Source organism: Ambystoma mexicanum, chromosome 1q (assembly GCF_040938575.1).
Source record: "Ambystoma mexicanum isolate Mex_15411 chromosome 1q, UKY_AmexF1_1, whole genome shotgun sequence".
NCBI classification, from domain to species: domain Eukaryota; kingdom Metazoa; phylum Chordata; class Amphibia; order Caudata; family Ambystomatidae; genus Ambystoma; species Ambystoma mexicanum.
In genome coordinates this window covers 377,379,248-377,401,945 of record NC_090922.1, presented here as the reverse complement: position 1 = coordinate 377,401,945, position 22,698 = coordinate 377,379,248, and the positions used below count along the sequence as shown (strand labels likewise).

General features: G+C 43.8%; 1 protein-coding gene across 2 annotated transcripts in view; it reads left to right on the top strand.

Annotated features, from left to right (window-relative positions):
• Nucleotides 1–22,698, top strand: part of TOX3 (TOX high mobility group box family member 3) — a 196,437-nt gene that overhangs the window by 135,123 nt on the left and 38,616 nt on the right. For both annotated transcript variants that reach the window (XM_069639517.1, XM_069639519.1), the window contains one exon: nucleotides 13,861–14,112. In XM_069639517.1, the coding sequence (XP_069495618.1) occupies nucleotides 13,861–14,112 (252 nt within the window). The remainder of the gene's footprint in view (nucleotides 1–13,860; nucleotides 14,113–22,698) is intronic.

Below are 22,698 nucleotides of genomic sequence, written 5' to 3'. Positions count from 1 at the left end.
ATCACTTACTTGTATTTGTTGTAACAAAAACATTTAAACATTAGACACCAGTTTATGAAGAGTTGTTCAAGAAATATTTATATTGGATGCACATGATTTCATGATTTCATGATTGATTCATATCGCAAGACATATCTGGTTTCTAAGGACTTCCACTGGCAAATGTTTTACTATTTTAGAAATGACTCCTCTCATTCTGTGGATTGGTGACATTTCAAATCGGGTTCACACTACATTCCATCCAAAACCGCCAGGTGCTGTACCCAGTACCAAAAGTCAAAAATAACCTTCATCACTCATCAGCCAGACTGATGGTGGTGGAAAACTAAATCCTCTGTTTCAACGATTGTTATCTATGCGGATTACTTGTTTCAGAAATGATAGTGCATAAATGCATACAGGAGACCTTATCAGAAAAATGCAATCCAGTAAAATTGGCAACCACTTGTATAAAAGATCCCTAATTGTGATGGTATAGAAGTTGGCAGGGAAACATTGAAGCTAGGATCAAATACAAACATTTGGTTCTACTTGTAGGGTTCTCTTTAATGATCAAATGTTTTGCTTTGGGTGGAAGTATTGTAGACCTCATCATGGAACAGGGAAGGTTGCAGAAGTAGCTCATAATATGCAAATATATTGAGACAAATTTCAATTTAAATACGTATTGAATTATAACGTGTGGCAAACCACACCTTTTTGGTATGGATGTGTGCGTGATGTGTGTTTTCAATAAATGGAAACCCTAGAGGAGCTTAACCAATTTAAAGAATAGACACATTTACATGATGCCATTTAATGGCAAAGATTCCATTAATTTCTGGACACTTATGAGCAATTTGAACAAGAGTTCTCTTTTTGTGTTTTTGAGTTTAATATTAATCTGAGCTCTGTGTCCAACAAATTCAGAAAACTAACAATATGTACAGTATCTTAAATTACAACAGCTTTCACCCACACAATCTCAATTACAGTGCTTTCTCATAGCCAATTTTTAGACTCAAACAAATTGAGAAAGATCAATAATGCCAATTGAGTGGAGCCCATAAAATGACCCATTCCTCTATGGATAGAGACTATGAATCTGCAGGTCACTCAGATGTTGTACACAGTATGTTCCAGGTACAGAGAACAGTTATCACTGAAGCTACTTCAACATGATGAGGATCATTTGGACAGCATTTAGTAGGCTACTGGTCACGTGACCAGGTCCTGCCACTCAGTTGCTCTGCCCACCTCCAATTTTCGTGCCTTCCAAGCCCCGACCTCCGGACCGTAGGCCAGCTCCAGGCAGACTGCATTGAGTAGGCTGCTATTCAAGTGACCAGGCCCTACTACTCAGTTGTTCCGCCCACCACCTCTCCTTGGGCGTCCTCATCAAACGACATACGAAGACAAGAGCCTAACCTGTTTGTGCCTGATGGAGCCAAGGTCCTGACCCGCTATCCTGAATTTCACCCACAAACTAATCACTACTACTGCTACTCACCAGAAGACCTAACCATGTGTCAACTCTGTCCACAGCCCATCCCCACTCTCACTAGGGTTACAATCGCCAAGTGCCCTGGGCAGCCCCGACAAACTACTCTAGCGAACCTCATCAATATTGCTCTTGCCCTATCCAACACCCTGTGATCAATGGTCTCTCAGCATTCACTCACGCTGCTGAGATCGCTGACCTTCTATCGTACATCTACCTTGATGCCCTGTTAATCATTAAACATGATTTACCCCATCCTCCCTACATATTTTTGATGTCCTCCTACCCCAAGGTGACGCATCCAGCATGCCGACTGGCCAGGAAGAGCAGGAGGTGAGTGGCAATCATCCACAGAAGCGATTGCCCATGCTCTATCATCTCCTCTACCCCAACAAGCTGATTTGAATCACTCGCCTGCCTGTTCCCTCTATTGCACAAGGAATCCATCACCTTCCACCTTATCTAGAGAAGTCACTCTTTCATTGCAGACATTTCCAACTTGCTCTCCTCTGCCAAATGAGCACATTTTTTTTTTTTTTTTTTTTTTTTTTTTTTTATTGTTTCGGTAGTAAATTTTACTTTACACCTTTACAAATATTAATAAACATAAAAACATCTAAAGATCTCTTATGTACACATACAACCAAATTTCATTTCCTCTAAAACAGACTTTAAAATAAAATCCTTCGGATGAGCGGAAACAGGGTGTTAGCAATCATAAAACTACTACAATGTACTGTAAACGTATACAACTTAACAGGACAACCTCCTCCCAAAAGCACCCTTATGGATGATAGGGCAGAGGTGAGCGAAGAAGGAAGGGAGATACAACAAGCAGTCAATCAAAGTTCAATAACACACAAAACATAATTAAATACGACCGTAAGTTCATATCCACACTAATCATGTCAGCCAAATCTCCTGTTACCTATGCGAAAGAGCCAACCTTATGCTGTTAAAACTTGTGTGATTCATCATCAATAGCTGTTCTTCAATCAAAGTAACCAGTCTAACAGCACATTCAAATAATGTCTTTCTCAGTAATTTTAACATCCCAGTGTCACAGGCTGACAACCACACTCGAAACACGTTTTTCATACTGACTGTTTCCATGGACCTTAAGAAAATTGTGCACTCCCCCACGCACAACAAAGGCAACACCCTACACTCCGTCTTCACATCATCCCCCTTCATCACCTGTGCAGACCCTATCCCACTTGAATGGTCTGACCACGCCGCCACCCCATTGTCAGTCACCCAATGGACTACAAAAGTCAGGCTAAATGCCCCCTCACTCAACACTGCTCATTCAAAATGTTCCCAGTCAATGAGCTAGAAGCAAACTTTGCAGACTTCCCTACCACAAGAAATGCCTCGGGCCTCCTGGGATTATTCAGCAATTCTGCTTGGAAACTGGTGGACACTCATGCCCTCCTAAAATCCAGTTTGGCTAAAACCAAACCATCTGCACCATGGTACACCCCCAAACTAGCCTACAACAAACACTCAGAGCACTAGAGAAACAGTGGGGCAAAAACCATAACTCTGGAGACCTCGCCAACCTCAAATCTTTGCGATCAAACCATAGAGGCCAATGCTACTTACTAGTGCACCATAATTGCTTCCGGCTCCAACTGAACAAAACCCTTTTTGTAGTAGTAAAGCATTCTACCAAAAACTCACCTGAACCCGAGGTACCAGCAACTCAGGAAAAATGTGACAGAATCCACACATTTAAAAAAAATAATAAAAAAAGACAACATCAGAGATATCATTGAATCAACCGCTCACAGCCTTGGCATCCCCTGCACCCTGGCACACACACTACCCCTCTGGATCAAATTCTCTCCTCTCTCTCCCCCCGTATCTTCTAAAAATTATTGCCTCCATCAAACCTATTTCTGATGATATAATTCCAGCCTCCATCATTGAACAATTGACGGGCCCGGCACGCAATGCGCTCCTGAGCATCATCAATGCCTCCCTCGCAGAAGGATCATTTCCAGACTAATAATAATTATAATTACAATTATTTGTTTATAAGACGCTTAATACCAAAGAGTTATTTTGCACAGACTCCGGATTCTAAACTGTGTTGCTCTGCTTCGTCTTCCTTCCAAGAGGAGCGTGTGGCCACTGAGCTACATTACCCGACTGGTCTCTTACCTTTTCTGGGATAGAAACATCCCTAGATCCAGACGACCTGGCTAATTAAAGGCCCATTACGAACCTCCCATTTATTGGAAAAATCTTGGGAAAGGTAGTTGCTTCAAAACTACTCGAACAACTCCACCTCCTAAATGACTATTAGTCAGGGTCCCACCCAAAGTGTAGTATCGAGACAGTCACCATCTAGGTGGTGGACGATGCTCTCCAAATCATGGAGAGGGGCTACTCATGCCTCCTCATCATCCTTGACACATCTGCTTCATTCGACAGTCAACCACAGCATTCTTCTCTCCTTCCTTGCTGACAGGATGTGACTCTCTGGCATTGTCCTGAATTGGTTTACCTCCTATCTCTCAGGAAAACACCAGGCTGTCCAGATTAACTTGTTGCATTCTAACCATCTCCTGGTCTCCTGCGGAGACCCCTCGGGCTCCATCCTCTCACCAATACTTTTTACATGGAGCCTCTGGGCACTCTCCTCAAAGATCCCAATATAGCCAGCCACCAATACACAGATGATACTCAGTTGTACATAAAAAGTTAATGGCGCACACATCATCATTCATCTCTGTGATTACCTAGTCATCATCCAGTCCTGGATGTCGACTGCCTACCACAAACTAAACCCATCCAAGAGTGAATTCATCCTCCTTGGTCATCCCGCTAAAAAACAACTTGTCCAAAATGGCTCAGTGATATGCGCCTAAAAGGATTTGATCCACAACTCTCAGACTGAGCAAAATCCTTAGGCTTCACCGTTGACAGCAATCTCAGGAGGATAGATAGCTCAGGGGCAACGTGCTCGGCTTGAAAGCAAGATGGCACAGAGCAACATAGGTTTGATCCTCGGTTCCACGATTAGAAACCTCTGGGTATTAAGCACGTTATAAATAACCTATTATATCAATCTGTCCTTCCAGAAACACATGGCCAAGAAGAGCCAAATAGACTAGCTCAGAATCTTTACCCTTCGAAAAATCAAACCCTTCATCCTGCTGCAGGACTTCTGTACCGTAGTTCAGGCACTTGTGGTCTTGCACTTCGATGGGGGGGAAATGCTCTCCTGACACAGCTTCCAACTGCTCGCTTAGGTCCCCTAAAAGCAGTCCACCACATTGTAGCACTTCTTATTCCGGGAACACAGATATTTGACTGAATTACCCCCATCCTATGCAAACTACATTGGCTTCCACTCCAACCCAGGATCCTGATCAAGACTGCATGTATCATCTACAAAGCAGTAGGGGTGTAACGGTATACCGTTATACCATTATACCATTATAGATACAGTGAACAGCTTAATTGAACTATAATAACCGTCATATTGTTTTATACCGGTATACCATTTTAGGGCCTGCAGCTATTAAGTGAGCTTTTCAATCTGATTTGGAAAGGCTGCAGTAAGCAAGTGCTGCACATTCTGGATCTTGCACTGTGGGATGTGGAGTTTGGCAGACAAGAGCATAGGGAAAGTGAGACCACATTAGTAAATACAGCTTTGATGCTGTGACCGCTCTTTCTGTGTGATCAGTACAGTCGGGTTAAAGATCAGCCGATTCGTAGTTTTCCCACCAATTTTAAAGATGGGGAACTACACATCCCAGAATTCAAAGAGGGGAATGAACTGGATGCCCTTCTGATTCATGTCCACAAAAAACGTTAGCTCTGTAGACTATATGAACACTGGGCCTGTGTAGATATACACATTGGCACTAGAGTTGTTGCTTCTCCTGATCCTTCACCTGCCTTCTGGATGTGACACTGGACTCAAGCAGGCAGGACATATTCTACATTCAAATTGAAGCATCCAGAGCAATGGGCGTGAGCTATTTCACAGGTCTATCCTCGATTTGTGACACCACCCATGAAAACATTCCTCCGTCTCAACTCGCATGCCAAGGGTCCTAATGCGCTCAGACCTGGGGAAAATGGTAATGATGGGGCTGTGGTGATGTGGTGGTCTACGCCATATTTGGGCTGATATGTATTGTCATTTTCAAAATGTTTTTGTGCCACTATCTTTTAGAAGGTAAATGAACATGTATTGCAAGAAAGAAATCAACAGCGCCCACTGTACATTGTTCTGTTAGGATTACATGGTCAGTGGTGACTACAACATCAGACCTTTATAATACACCAGATGGTAAACAAGCTATAGTGATTTGATCAATATGCAACCTTTCGTTGAGTGTGTGTTGGCTATGACATTTTGACAAAAGAAACACGACATGGGCTTTCGGACCTCACATGAGTGACTTTTCTCCCGTTAATGGGACAAAGCATTATCAAAACACATTTTTATGACTGATGGCAGTGAGGGGTCATGATGCCCATGTCATGTGGTTCCAAAATAATGTAGGTTGAGGCAGATTTTCAAAGCGATGACCTGTGACTGAGCAGGAAGCTCATTGCTCAAAATGTGCATTTTAACACTTCCACTAGTCACTCTTTCATTCAAGGCGATCAACGAGGAGCGCCATTAAAGACCAAATCTGCAGCAGCCTTAGATTCCGGGAGGATCAACTAAAATGTGCATAGACAAGTTTCCAAATGCTGTCAATTTATGATGTTTAAGAAAATATTTAAGATTCGTTAACTCCACCTCCAATACCACGATAACCATGATATACCGTCATTTGGCAAGAAGGGTATCATACCGCCATAAAACTAATAACGTGACACCCCTACAAAGCAGTCATGAGTAGCACATCAGCGTACCTGATGGCTAAGCTCCACAGATCTGTTGGCAAAGGCTCCTTGTAGAGCAAATCACCCAACCAGCTTAAATCACAACTTGTCCGCAAAGAGAGGGGACCTACAAACAATACTTCTCTTGTCATGCACCCACCCTCTGGAACTCGATCCCAGTGTTGCGTCGGAATACCCCCTACAATTCCCAAATTTCACATACCGATGCACAGATCTCGCAGTACTGTGCCACTGTAAAAAGATGCCAGGCCAACTGCTGGATACCCAGTCTATGTACAGCGCTCCGCTGCTCTCGACTTCGGTACGTTCTTTAAACAATAAAATAAAAAAATGTAAAATGATATCATTACACATGCTAATTTGCACTTAGGTTACAATATATCTTTTTAAATGAGCACCCATTACTTCAGCAGACTACTTACCTTTGAGGCCTTCTCACTTAGCCATCTACATATGCCTCTTGAAGAGTTTCCCATGCTGATAACTATGAACCATATCTTTTTGGAAACCTAGAAGCTGGGGACATTGTCGTGCCTCACCTGTGCTAAGGGCAATAATGTGATTAAAGAAAGGGTTGACTACTCAAAAAAGAGATTGGCCCAACAATGAGTAATTTCATTTGTTTTTTTGTATGATGTTTTTTTTTTGTGTGCAAGGAAGACTGTTGTTTAATATCTCTGGGAATTGCTTTGTGTACTGCAACAAGCCCGAAAGATACACATATGCTAACATAAATGTGTGTGTGTGTGTATGTATGTGTATATATATTTCTGAGGCTTGTGGAATCTGCTTAGATCACATGCTGTGCATAGGCCGACACCTAGTGGAAGCTGCGGAGTATTACAGTTTGTTTTTCGAAACTCGAAAATGGGCGTCGACACAAGCGTGCCAGTAATACTATCCCTAGTGTGACGTCCAGTGTACCCAAGATCCCTCACGCGTCTAGGATCCACAGATTGTTTTTTTCCGCCATACTGGTCGGAAGCATCTTGCGGAGTCCCCTGGCCTTAGCCATACTTTTGCTAATTATTGAAGTTTAAAATTATTATTGACATCCTTCCCCACCCCAACGTCGACCCTCGACACTCGACGGCTGGAGAAGACATCGACCGTCGGCTGCTGCACGACGGATCTGGGCCTCGGAAGGCCTCTGGCCTCGGCCCGGGCCTAGTAGGCCGCTGGCCTCGGCCCTGCAAGTAGGGAGAGTGGGGGGTGGTACATACTCTTCACTCTTGGTATATAGGTACACCATATATATTTCCTACACTTACCAGCCCGCTGCCTCAAGGTGCGTATGGAGGGTACCCCTTTCCAATTCTGCCCCAAGTGCAACCGCAAATACCCTTGGGTCGACAGGCACGCCACGTGCAATCTCTGCTTGCCAAGGGACCACCCCGAAGCGAACTGCAGAGCGTGTAGTAGGTTTAAGCCTAAGACACTTAAGGACCGTTCGACAAAGCGTTGGGCCCACCACGCCAGGCAGGCGGCCATGGCAGCGGAGGGCGCCTTCAGCGATGGCAGCGACGCCGTACTTTCGGACGGCGAGGGCATTACGGCGTCGAAAGACTGCCGAGCGCAGGTCCCTGACCTCGGAAGGTTGTCCGGCAGGGCGGCTATGGGGAAGACCCCCGGCGACGCAAGCGCTACACACCCTACACACACTAAACACACTAAGCCCAACCGAACCTCGACGACGTCGATTTCTCAGAAAGAGGCACAGATAGAACGGTCCGACTCGGTGTCCTCTGGGCGCTCTCGATCGAGATCGCCTCATGACGCAAGGCAATCATCCACTCTTGCCAAGAGTGCCTCGCTCCCTAGATTAACGGAAGTTCGATCGTCGGAAGACGAAGACGACTTCCACCCCCAGGCCGCGCTCCAGGAGACCGAGGCCGCAGTTAACACCAGCGAGGCCCCACGCTCGAAACAAGTTACCTCTCCCGACCCTCGACGCAAGGCGTCGAAAGTCTTTGAGGCCTCCAAGGGGCAGGGAAAACATTTTTCCACGCACGGGGAGGGGGGGAAACAGCGGAAAGCACAGCCTTCCACTCCTGTAAGACCATCCTTCCACCCTAAGCAGACAGACACACATAAATCTACTGGGACATCAACATCCAGCAAGGGTACCCTTGATAAGTCCTCTAAGTTGCCTACTAAAGTCATACCCTGTTCCAAAGAATGGTCCAGTGAAGACATAGACAGGGTCATGTCAAGGATGTCTTCCTTAGCTGATTTTTATGACAAAAACCCAGAACATTTCCTTTCGTATGACCCTCAAGGGGCCACACCCTCAGGCTCCTCTGATCCTATCCCCCTAAGTAAAAAGGCCCGGTTCGAAAGACCTGAACCCTTCGAGGTGCAGCCTTACTCTACTCCATACTCTACTCCACACCCCAGATACCAAGGACAGCCTTTCCCTGAAGGGGACTAGGAGTTTACAATTATGGAGGACCAAACCGGGACTGAATACTATGCGGATGATGAGGACCTGGAGGAGGTAGAAGATGAGCAGGAAATTTACAGAGTAGATTCCCCGGTAGAGAGCGAAGCCCCAGTTACCGACTCGCCAGTTGATAACCAGCCCCTCCTTAATGAAGTTCTCGCTCGCGCAGCAGAACATTTTCACATCGACACCCACGGTGTACAGGAGGAAAGGGACTTCGCAGAAGAGTTGGTGGGAGAGAGGAGGCCGGTCGCTCAGACCATCCCTATCCTTAAATCCATCCAACGTAGAATAGATCCATCCCTGGTGAATCCTAACCTCACCAGAGCCGTCAACCCCAGAGTCGAAAAACTTTTTCGGGCAGCCCAGTCTGACCCTCTTTATATAAGAGGACATCTTAAACCAGACTCCCTAGTGGTTACCAACACTCGGAAGAGGGCTGGGACACCCTTATCGTCGTCAGAAGCTCCTCCCGACAAGGAGAGCAAAAGACTGTACGGGTTTGGCAGGAAGGTAGCCTCAACGTCCGCCTACCAAGCAAGGATCGCAAACTCCACCACCCTGTTGGCAAGTTACAACTGCCATCAATGGGAAGAGGTCGCGGCGCTCATAGCCTCTGCTCCTGAACCGTTAAAGGGCCAGTTGGCTCGGATCTCGGCAGAAGGGAGAGCCGTGTCTGGTTGCATATTAAAAGCAACTTTCGACGCCGCGGACAACGCAGGAAGATTGATAGCAGAAGGTACTGTTGTCAAGAGACATGCGTGGTTACGGCAGTCAGGGTTCAAAACAGAAACCCAGGCTTCATTAATAGACAAGCCGGTGGAACCCGATCTATTGTTTGGGAAAGCGGTCAAAGACGCACTTAAGAATGCCAAGGACGAGTACGAGACTCTCAAATCCCTTGGCCAGCTTACCAACAAACCCCCTAACCAGAGGGGGAATAGTAATTTTCGTCGCCCACGTGGCCAAAATTCACAAAGAGGCAACTATGCCCAAGGACAGGGTACACAATGGAACAACAACCAGCAGTCTACCCAAAGTTACGGCAGGGGTAACAAGAGAGGTCGTGGAAGAGGCAGAGGCAGCCCCAACAAGGGAGGGGGCACGCCTCCACCAAAGCAGTGACGCTCAGTTCAGGGTCCCTTCTCACGCAACCCCAGTAGGGGGACGCATTTCCAACTTCACCCAGGCTTGGGAAGGGATCACCTCAGACAGATGGGTGCTGTCAACAGTGTCCACAGGATATTGTATAGAATTACTGCAGCGTCCCCGGAACCACCCTCCACGACAAAGAATACACTCCTTAGAACATCAGAAGATCCTTCTCGAGGAGATCGCCATTCTGCTAGAAAAGGACGCGATAGAACTCGTCCCAGGACACCAGGTAAACAAGGGTATCTATTCAACTTACTTCCTTGTGCCAAAGAAAGATTTGACAATGCGCCCAGTATTGGATTTACGGCCTGCCAACAAGTATGTCAAGCCCCAAAAATTCCGTATGACCACGCTACAAGAGGTAATCCCCCTCCTAAAAAAGGGGGAGTACATGGCAACCTTGGATATGAAAGATGCTTATTTTCATGCTCCCAGCCCACAGAAAATACTTGCGCTTCAAGGTAGACAGTCGCCACTACCAATTCAAGGTACTGCCCTTCGGGATCGCTTCAGCACCAAGGGTATTCACCAAGGTACTGGCGGTGGCAGCTGCACACCTACGCAGGGAGGCAATCCCAGTGTACCCTTATCAGGACGACTGGCTCATAACGGGGGAAACCCCAGGAATTTGCAGGTCAAACATTCAGAGGACTATCGACCTCCTCCACGAATTAGGCTTCTCTATCAACGAGAAGAAGTCAAGTCTGGTGCCAAGCACCTCAAAACAGTTCCTAGGAGCAATCCTAGATACTCAGAAAGGGTTGACCTTCCCTTCGGAAGAGAGAATTCGGAATATACTACTGCAGATTCCACATTATCAGTCAGGTCAACAAATAACGGTACGCAAAGCAATGCGGTTACTGGGCATGATGGCGTCATGCATTTACCTGGTCCCCCACGCGCGTCTGCGCATGCGTCCCATGCAGGAATGGTTGGCGAAACAGTGGTCTCAGGCAAGTGGTCAGTGGGACGATCTAGTGGTCGTTTCGCCAACACTCGTACAGAGCTTACACTGGTGGACAAGAGAGAATCTCGCAAGGGGAAAACCCTTTTACGATCCCGAAGTACAAGCAGTGGTGACTACAGATGCATGCCTGACTGGGTGGGGAGCTCACCATCTCCACCACACAGCTCAGGGTCTCTGGTCTCACTCAGTAGCCAAGAACCACATCAACCTGCTGGAACTTCTGGCAGTATTCCGAGCGCTTCGGGCGTTCGAGCCCCATCTGCTAAACTTGTCGGTGCAGATCCGGACGGACAGCACGACAGCCATGTTCTATCTGAACAAACAAGGAGGGACTCGTTCGCCAAATCTGTCCAAGCTTGCCCAGAAAATCTGGATATGGGCACTCAGACGGAACATCTTCCTGTCATCACAACATGTTCCAGGGGAGCTCAATTCCCTAGCGGATGCCCTAAGCAGAGACTCCCTCCCAGAAGAACACGAATGGGTCCTTCACAGAGATATCGTAGAGGATCTCTTCTCTCGGTGGGGTTTCCCCACTATAGACCTATTCGCCACAAGCGAAAACAAACAATGCCCAGGATTTGCATCCAGGTTCCCCCAGCCAGACTCCCAAGGGAACGCCCTGTGGTTGAACTGGTCAGGGATGTTTGCGTACGCTTTTCCACCAACTCCTCTCATCAGGAAGGTGGTGTACAAGATGAACAAGGAATCGATGACGCTCATCCTAGTTGCTCCCATGTGGGCGAGACAACCATGGTTTCCACACCTACGCAGGATGGCGGTGTGCGAGCCCATCAAACTCCCAGCCTGGTACAACCTACTGTCCCAGCAACAAGGTCAAACAGTGCACCAGGAACCCAACTCAATGAACCTGGCAGCATGGCTCCTGAAGTCATAGAGTTTGGCCATCTCAATTTACCACAGAGGTGTATGGACATCCTAAAAGAATCCAGGAAACCAAACACAAGGCACTGTTACTTTGACAAGTGGAAAAGATTTGTTATTTGGTGCCAGAATAAACAAATCAACCCTGTTGATTGCACTCCTTCCAACGTCGTGACATACATGCTCCACCTGCTGGATGCAGGATTGGTTTTTAACTCTCTGAAAGTACACCTGGCAGCCCTCTCGGCTTACACCACATCCCATAACAGGGTGTCGTGGTGGAAGGTACCAGTAGTTAAAGCCTTCATGGAAGGAGTAAAGAGACTTCACCCTCCTATTTCAAACCCACCGCCAGGGTGGGACCTTAATGTGGTGCTAGCTAAGCTCATGGGCCCCCCCCTTCGAACCCATGCATAAGAGTAGTCTCAAACACCTGACTTATAAAACGGCCTTCTTAGTAGCCATTACCTCTATAATTCAGGCTCTGTCAGTGCAGGATCCTTTCTTTACTATTCACAAGGACAAACTGGTTTTGCGCACACACCCAAGGTTCTCACCTAAATTTATATCAAAGTTCCATGTAAACCAGTCCATCGAGCTTCCGGCTTTCTTCCAGGACCCGCAAAGCTCGGCTGAGGTGAAACTACACACCCTAGATGTGCGTAGGGCGGTCCTATACTATGTAAATAAAACCAGACCGCTAAGGAAAACAGATCAACTGTTTGTCTCCGTAGCTACAGGCAGAGAGGGAGATCGCGTCTCTAAAGGCGCTATCTCGAAGTGGATTATCAACTGTATACAGCTGTGTTACTCTCTTTCTAAAAAGACTCTGCCTTTTACGCCAAGGGCCCACTCTACTAGAGGCATTGGGGCCACTCTGGCTTTCATTGCAAATGTTCCCCTCGACACCATTTGCAAAGCAGCTACTTGGAGCTCTATTCACACTTTTACTCAGCATTACTGCATTGACACTCATTCCAAGACAGATACACAAGTGGGACAAGCGGTTCTAAGACACCTGTTTGCTCATGACCCTTCTCACATCCCACCTCCTTCTTCTGGTACTGCTCGCTAATCTATGCACAGCATGTGATCTAAGCAGATTCCACAAGCCTCAGAAGGGATACATTACTCATCGTAATCGTATTTCTGATGCTTGTATCTGCTTAGATTCACATGCGACCCACCCTTCCTCCCCTCCGAGAGAAGGCGCATGATTGCTTGTAGTCTTACCTTTCTGTCTATCTGCTTGGATTATCTGTACTCACGCTACTCCTCATGCTTCCTCATGTCAGAAAAAATACAATCTGAGGATCCTAGACGCGTGAGGGATCTTGGGTACAGTGGACGTCACACTAGGGATATTATTACTGGCACGCCTGTGTCGACGCCCATTTTCGAGTTTCGAAAAACAAACTGTAATACTCTGCAGCTTCCACTAGATGTCGGCCTATGCACAGCATGTGAATCTAAGCAGATACAAGCATCAGAAATACGATTACGGTGAGTAATGTATCATATATATATATATATATATATATATATATATATATATATATATATATATATATATATATATATATATATATACACATAATGTATATACTACCCCACAAATTGTATTGCCTCTCCATTCCAACACACTGTGGCACAGTTAAGACATATGTCAAAACATTTCTCCTAAATAAAAATGTAATAGATTGAATGTTACAGCCAACAGATCTTTGCTTCATGCACTGGGCAAACAGTGCAGGTTTGGTGTGTTACCGTACTATTAATAAAGGTATATGGGCAGATGATGCCAGGTTGAGGCATTAGACAAACTGCTGATGCACCATTAGAAGCTTGCTGTCAATAAACATAAATATTGAAGTGAACATCCTTTAATTTGCTCAGGATCTTTACATTAGTCAAGCATCAGTTTTTGAGTTCACGTAGATAACCACTGCATAGCTTTTGTGGGTCATTTTCTCTCAGTAGCCCTTCATCATTCACTGCGTAAATGCTCTGTCGGATGCATGCATTGACTTTGCTTGTTTCTTCTCCTCTTAGACATTTCATACACCAAGTCTTGGAGATGAAGAGTTTGAGATTCCACCGATAACTCCTCCTCCAGAAACAGACCCAGGTCTGTCATTGACTGATATGCTGCTGCCTTTTCAAGGCCTTGGTGATCAAGTCCCTGCACATGGGAATGAGTTCACACCCCAGTTTCCTCCGCAAAGCTTGGAACTGCCTTCAATTACAATATCTCGAAATCTACTGGAGCAAGATGGAGTAATCCACAATAATGGTTTGCCAATGGTAGGCGTGTGTTCTTTTAATTCACAATGACTATTGAAATTGTTTTCCTTATAGTGCCTCGATATTAAATGAATCAGTTCATTGAAAGGTCATCACGCCAGTGTTTGGGCGTGGGAGATGAGAGTTGTGATTGGTTGGAACAAACTCTTAAGATGATGAACGCTCTTCATGAGGCCTGCTTCGTTGAGTTTGGGCCTTCTCACTGGCCTTTCAGAATATGCCTGCTTATTTCGAGACACCGCCTCTCTTATCATAGTTTCGGGCACATACAGAAGCATAAAGCCTCAGTGCAAACTGTTTCCTTCGGTACCTACATTTGCTTATATCCGCATGGCTGAGGGTGATCATTAACTCGGACACTAGCAGGTAGTGACAGTTTAATACACATTTCTTTATGTAAATGGGCAGCTGGGCAAAATTAAATGTATCCCAAAGGAATTACATTCTTGTGAAGCCTACATGGGACAAAGAAGTTGCAAATTACTGTGGGACGGGGGAAGTAGACGGCAGAAACGCACCAGTTATCAAATCAGAGCTAGTGAGCGTGTCTGGGTTGGTGGGTGTCGGGGTCTTTATAATCTTCCTGGGAATTTACAAACACTCAGTTTATGAATATATTTAGCCCCATGTCCGTGCTCAAGTACAGCACCCTTAATATAAACATGTTGGTTTATGTTCTCGGCGTCGCATTGTCAAACATGCACCTTTCTGCATTTGTGCTACATCACGGCTGTCCACCTTTTGTTAACGTCTGTGGTATCAAGGGCAAAACACACACACACTTGTGTCACATCTGATGCCAAAATGTGACGCAGGTAGTAAATGGTCAATCAAGTGTTATAAATGATAAATTAAATGGAGTATTATATTCACCTATTCTAATGAGGTGGTCGCAGCACTATAGCGAAATTGAGTATCAAGTTCTATAGAAAACCCGAAAAATGTATTGCAAATAACGTTTCTCATGCAATGGATTTGGCAGAAATGTTGCAAACAACTAAATTATACCTCACATATAAGAGAAGGGATTGACAATGATAAAAAAATGGCACTATGGGGGGGGGACATCAACAGGAACACGCGATTTAAGCTGGTCATGTCTTCCCACATTTGCTGAATTTCAAGGGTTTTATTGCGTTAAATCTGTGCAACTTAACTCCACCATAACTAATGGTTTTCAGTGAAAAACAAATGTAAAAATATAAATATATATTACACTCTGTGTCGAGCAGGGATACCCTGGCAGCAAAATAAAAATGGGCCAAAAACGTTTTCTACAACTTTTGATACAGGGCAGCAGCAAAGACCTAAATATGACTCTGTGTTGCAATAACCCTAGGGTTTGCACTCATGAAGCCAAAGTGCAGCATCCCCTGTCAGTGGTGTGTGACTACCTTGTGTAGACCTGCAGTGAGTCAATTTTACAGTAGTGCATTCCTTCAGTCAAGTGGTGCTGGAAAGCAGTTGGTTCAAGGTGATTTTGGACTTGCAAAGGTCTTCAGTCAGGTATGAATTTTAAACATTGCCAGAGTGGAAAGCTATCTGTTCAACACTCACAGAAAATGCATTTGCAGAACGTTATGATTTTTCCATGCTATTTAGGCATGCTATTTATGCTGTTATACTGCACCTAGTTTAGTGGGAAACAAAACAGCCGTGATTTCAGAAAAATGTATAACCTTTTTTTGGACCCTTCAGAATCTCTTAGCAGCTTGCCTATGAGATCTGCTAACTTGCCCCTCACAATTGGTATCACCCCAGTGGAACACTGCATGAACAATAGAGGAGCTAAGCTGTAGTTTTCTCTATTTTCTCACCAGTTGCAGCTTCTGTTGACTTTTAATACATGTTAATAAATAGCACTGTAATTGAGGCCTGTGCATTTCAGAGATTCCATTTTTGTTTTCAGTGTGATTCCTGCAAAGTGAATTGAATCCCAAAGTAAGAACTTGTATTTAAACCTTTTGGAATGCTGACTTGAGTAGAGCAGACCATCATTTTTGCTTGGTACATCAGAAAGAATATTCATCGTTGTTTTTTTTGTGTGTGGAACTGTACATTTCTTGTATGCCAAGCACAACCAGCTGCACGCCTGTGTCAAACAGTAACTTTAGGGAGGGGACACCATCTCTTAGGCTCATCTTTGGTCTGTACTTCTATCTTAAAGTACACCAACTCATAAGGCAGTTTACAGCAATCTCAAGTTGTCCCAAATCAGGTGTGAAATGAACATTCAGTCCTGGCTTTTTAGGCTTAGTTCATATTGCATTCTGACACTAGTAGTCCTGCATTTATAATCCGAACAAACTGCAAGTACTGTGCACAAATGCAAAATGAGCTGTGCTAAGAAGGTAGGAATGCAGAATACTACATATACGCTATTATGTGAGCTGTTTAATCACCATCTGTTCTCTATGGATCTTGGGTCAGAAAAGTGGGCAGTGGTATGCCATCATTACCAGCTTTTGATTTGAATTGTCAGCAAGTGATATGATGCTTCACATGACGATAGCTGTTGAACAGCAAAACATGGGTATTACGCTCAGAAGATATGGTGGTACTTCGCAATGTAGGCCATTAGGAAATTAAAGTACTTAAAAGGACCGTTGCGGAGTTACTCAGAACACCCTTTTGAAGTTGCCCTATAAGCATCAAACAAAAATTGGTGGATGGCTCTGATCCCTGTCCGTTATTCTTACTTTACTTAATTTATGCAACTTCCCTGGTTTACAAAAAAATATGGTTTGACTTATGCTTTAAAATGCACAAATTCAACCTATTTTAAATCAGTTTACCCTCTCGCTATTCTTCTTCACTTGCACTGATCCACATCACAAACTGTCACTGACCTGTGATGTCGTTGGTGTCCAAGGTTGTGCAACATTATTTGATGTGATCCCACTTTCTGGCACATCTTTGAATTTGTCTCACTGGCCCACTGGTTGACAAAAACCTTATGATCCGCCCCACATTCAAAAAAGGTTGAGCATATAGAATCCAAATGCAATGATGTGGACAAACCAATGAGGTATCCAGATACCTTGGTTAAAATATAACCTTGATTTAGTCGTTAGAATAAAACAAAATAGTTGGTGGTGAAAAAGGGCCCTTATGTGGAATGTAGATGTAATGTAGATTGTAGAATGACTATATACTGTTATTTTCTTTTACCATAATATGCTCTTTTCATTCTCCACAAAACACCTTTTACTTTTATGCAGCAACATGAGCTGTTTGTACAACTCTTTCCTACTCTTTCAAAGGCCACTCAGACTCAAAAGTGCATGTTTACAGTTGTTTATATGAATGCACCAAAGTGTGTGACTTGCTTGTGAGTTATTTGATTATTTTCTCGTTGCATTTATGTTGACTTGAATAGAATGTCTTATTTTCGAATCGTTTTTTATTTTTACAAAGCTTGATTTTCTTTTTTTTTTTTTTTTTCTTTTTTCTTTTTTTTCTTTTTAAAGACCAATTATTTAAAATATGAATGTTGCATTTGTTTCACGGAAAGTGATTATGAAGATAAATTCTTTTACTCCAACTTTTTGGTGACAGTCTGGAAATTGAGGATCCTCTGTTAATATGTTGGGCTGTTGACTGTGGGAGGAAAATTAGATTAGATTAAAGAATGAGTTTTGAACCCCAAATAAGTTTGTGCAGTGCCTTTTCCAATGGTGTTTGGGCTATGTCAGAGGCAAAGAAGGCGAGATGTAGAAGCCAGCTAGAGTATGTCTGATTTTGACCCCTTCAAACATACGTTTTTAATCAAGTTCTAGTTTTCAGTTTAGTAAGAAGTAAAGTAGATGCTATTCACAGGAACTTTACATAATGTGAATGCTATTTGGGCGTCCTTATCGTAAGGGTGAAATAATTGCCTGTGACAAAGCAAGGTTTTTGTATCCCTCCTAAGGCCAGACATCGCTTCTGCAGACCATGAAAGCCAGCCGCCAAGGGCGCAATCACCAGAGTCATGAGCTACACGTAGGCAGTGCAGAGTTTAAGTTGCAGAAACCCCCTTCTACCCTAAGACTATGCACTGAACATAAGGGAGAGCTATCCTCTTGCTCTACAGTAAGCGCCTTCTCTGCAGCCATCTTGTGCATAGGTGACAAGAAAAAAGATATCCGATGTAGCAAGGCCTGGATCTGGGCAACTCTTGTGTCACAGGACAGCAAGATGTTAATTTGCTCCTGAGCCGTCTGAATTTGGACAATTGGACTAAAAGCTTGAAATTAGTAAATAAGAGGAGAGACAACTGGAGCCTATGCTTGCCATGCTGACCCGTTTTGCTTTTGGGAGAGGACAAGAATGTTATTGAAACTGGGGATATTAACAGTAAACTTAATACTTAATACATGAAAACCTAGAAGACTGTCTTCTCTACAGGTCTGAAAACTCAACATATATGCATACATGATTGTATAGTGCACGCCCTAACGAAATTGAAAGACTGAGTTAGTTGTCCAGAAATGCTGTGGTTGATGTGACACCAGCTCTGTAAGTCAAATGTGTGACTAGACTAGGATTGCATGGCAGATGGCTCTGTGCTGTCCCAATGTGCATGAGAAACTTGCATTTCAATAAAATCTACCTGAAATGAAACGCATATTCAAAAATGCCCAATCCAGCATGAAAGAGACTGTAGAATCCTACGAGGTGATAAGTGAAGGAGCAGAGAGTGAAGGAAAGGAATAATGATGAAGTATAAGGTGGTGAGTAGAGGAATCGAGATTCTAGAGTGCTAGGGGAAAAAGTGAGGAGGCAAAGGAGGAGTTTAGGAAATAAGACCAATGGACGAGGGGAGGATGTAAGTGTTGAGGAGCTAGAAGAGAGAATCAGACCAGAAGGCGAGTCTGCAAGAGAGGGAGACACAAACCCTATGTTATTGGGGTGCACAAGGTTTGTGCGAGAAGGTTATGAACATGTGGTGAAACATCAAGTCGTACTTCAATAATGAGCAAAGGTACAAGTCCCCTGTAGGGAAGTGAGGACCCTCTAGCAATGAGCTCACATTGCGGCACTGAGTAGGAAGGTGTCAACCTCGATCCCTGACAAGGAAGTATCTGCAAAAAAAATGTGTGCAGCCACCCCCTTTCTCATGGGCCACTAACAAAACCAGCTATTTTGTTTATCATCATGGGCCTGGACCTACCTCCCTAAAACTGATGTACATTGGTATGAGGTCCTCTGGCGTAGGAGCAACTAAATCACAAAGGCACCTATCCAAGAGGTCAAGAGAAACAGCCCTACTAGGAACTCCTGCCTTGTAAAACTAAGAGGCATCACAGTTACACCAGCGGGAGACTTGTGAAACTACAAGAGACCTTTTAGTTGGAAGAAAAAACATCTCTAAAACCTTTTGTTTCATCCAACTCTTGAAGAAGCGTGCAAGACACTTGCCAGGGATGGTTTACTTGACCCTGTCCTAAAGGAGTGCCATTCTGATGATCCTGTTATTCTAAAAAGCCTATATATTTCTCAAGGAAACCATTGTAAACTGAGATCGAAGAAGTAGAGGAGTACACTTGTAGCTCAGTGCTTTATTCAGTTGTTTCAAATGGTCTCCCACCCCCTCTCCCCCGTACAGTGTTGGATCTTGTTACTAAGAGTTGTGCAGATCTCAACATAGTCTAATGCCTTTAATTATTCCATCAGTGTTTTGTGGCAGGATTCAGAGCTTAGCTTACTATTTTTAACCTCTTCAAAGCAGCACACTAGCTTTTTGAGTCAGCACAGTGTTGTTAATTTAGTCTGGGTTTATGCATTTGGTCCTTATTTTGAATACTTCTCTGGTTTTGTAGTATCAGAGATGCAGTAGTAGTAACAGCTCTTATTTCAGTAAACTAAATCCTCAGTCAGTTCATTTACATTTCAGATTTTTAAATTTCTGGAATGGACTAGACTTCTTGAACAACATTCACTGCATCGTACGCAGTTATTAATCACACATCCACATGATGTTTGTAATTAAAACCTTCAAATCTTTAAGGAAACTCTGTTCATATTTTCTTGTTTTTAGAACTATGGTTTGGAATTGTAGCTTTGCTGTACATTCAGATAAATCTAATTTCACAGAATTCCATGAACTGATCTTTAAGATCACTTAAGAAGAGACTGATGAGAGGATCATCCTGTGGCGGCCCATCCCCCCAGCCGAACAAACTGGACATCCTTCTAGTTAATTGGTTTAGTACAAGCTTTCCACTGGATAAGGTATACTGGAAACACAATTTTGGGAGGGGATACCGAAGGAAGGCAGTCCTGTAAGGGAGTGCATGTAACGTTGCCAAGAAACCTTACCAGACCTAATGCCTTCTGGGAAAATACAATATGAATCTACCCCCCCTTGTCACTGAAGGAAATATTCTCCCACAAAAGGCTCCCTGTGGGAGGTTGCTCATTACCACAATATCAGACAAACAAAATGCAGTTTGATGCATTAACGTACACCCCTCACCCAAATGGACTGATAAGACGGAGACAAGAATACATGATCAGGTAAAGTGCTAAGACTCTGCAGCATCCATAGAATACCAGGTCATCCTGTAGAGCAGACCCTTCACTGCTTTCAGTGCGAGTGATGCTGTAGGACAGCGTGCCCATGCAGCAGGAGAGGTAGAAACTCTTCTGCCCCAAAATATTATCAAAGGTATTAGAGCAGAAGCAACAGTGTGAACTGTAGCACTCTTAGTCCTCTCAGTGTGAGGCCTAGCTTGGTGATTAATTGGTCAAGCCCCTGCAAACATAAGCCAGAGTACCTGAAACCAATATCAGTTCCACTATTGCTGTGACAAGTTGGGTGAGGAGAAATGGAGATATGGAACACCAGAGGGAGGGGCTCCCACACAGTCTTGGACCCTTGATGGGGAAGGATAGCTCAGGCGCAACGTGTTTGTCTTGGAAGCAAGACAAAGCGCGCAACACAGGTTTGAATCCCAATCCTGTGCTTAGAAACCACTTGCTGTTATCAAGCACGTTATAAAAGAAGAATTATAATTATAATCAATGTGCATAATCATGATTAGTAAGAGATCTTAATGTAAATAAAAGAAAGGATCTGTGATTTACCATAGAGTTGGAGGAGCTACATAAAAATGAGTTGGAGTGCAACCAAAAGAACAATTCTGACCTTAACTCCGAAGAAGAGCACATTAAATAAGAAGAATAGAAGCAGTGTTAGAATTGTTGGCATAATTGACCAAGTGGAGAAGGGTGACCTCACAGCCTTCGTAACATCCAGGCTGAAGAAAGCTTTAGTGAATTGAAATGTGTGTGATTGTTACAGAGCGGTCCAGTGCACTTGCCATATTTGCTGTAGAAGATTAAAAGTGACCAACAAGTGACCTTTTCTGATAGACCTGGGGAACAGCAGTGACCGCATACAACAATAGATGTTTTAGATGGTTTTAGGAAACCTAGAAATTACATCAGTTAAGTAATGTTTGTTGCCATGACCGGCAATGGAGTCAAGATACGCATATGGGATCCAGCATCAATAAAGATAAAGTGGAAAAATTGAGTATTGTTTCTGAACTCTGTAAGAAAAATAGAATAATTGATAAATTAAAAAATGGAGAATTCTAAATAAACTGAAGGAACATAACCTGAATATAATAATACTCTTGAGACCTGACTTGGTTCTGGATACCAGACATGTTGGCCTGTTGTGGCAAAGCCGGCATGAGCAAAGTTGCGATTGTGAATTTGGGTTAGTCTGAGCTTCGAGTAGCTAAAGATAAAAATGTAACGTGTTATTTCTTGGCTGGGACTGCTACTAACGGGTGATGTCATTACTGGAAAGGAGAGCTTTGATGATCCTAATAGAAATTAGCCCTCACACCTACATCTTTCTCCTGGACATGCTTCCCTCCACCTTTCTGACTAGGAAGATGCTTAATGGTGGTCCTAGATGAGCATTTTTATTAATAATATTGCTTAAGAATGGGGATACCGTCTCATATAAAGAAGGTACAAACTGTCATAAAAAATATAGACAAAGACCTAGCACTGGTAGATGTATGAGGAGCTCCACGTCCAGTCCATAGAGCACATCCGCTTGTCTCGGGTAGACCTAGGATGCACTGCAGAATAGATCTGCTTCTCACATTTGTCATGTATCCAATGATAAAACTAAAATATTAGTTTTAGGTGGAAATCTGGACACAAGGCAGTAAGCTGCAATATCAGCAGTAAAAGTTGTTCCCAATAAATAGAAAGGTAGCTGTTAGACAGAAAACTGTATTGACTAGTGAATTAACATATATATTGAACAGCCTATCCATGAATTCTTGACATCCTCAATTAATTTTTGACATTCAGTGGTGAGCACACTGATCCTATTGTATGGGATACGTTTAAGGCATTTGTGATCGTATCCAGAAAAAAAGAATTTGGAAATGAAGGCAAATCCCTTTTTACACACACTCCAGAATGAAGACAACCCGCTAGAAAAATAGGCCAGGAGATAGTGTTGCAAGGATAACCAGGTTTAATAATACAGAATACAAATATCAGCAAAGGACTCGGGAGCGCTCTGACTCTTCCTGCTACAAACACAGGCTTAAGAACCCAAAAAACGTCATT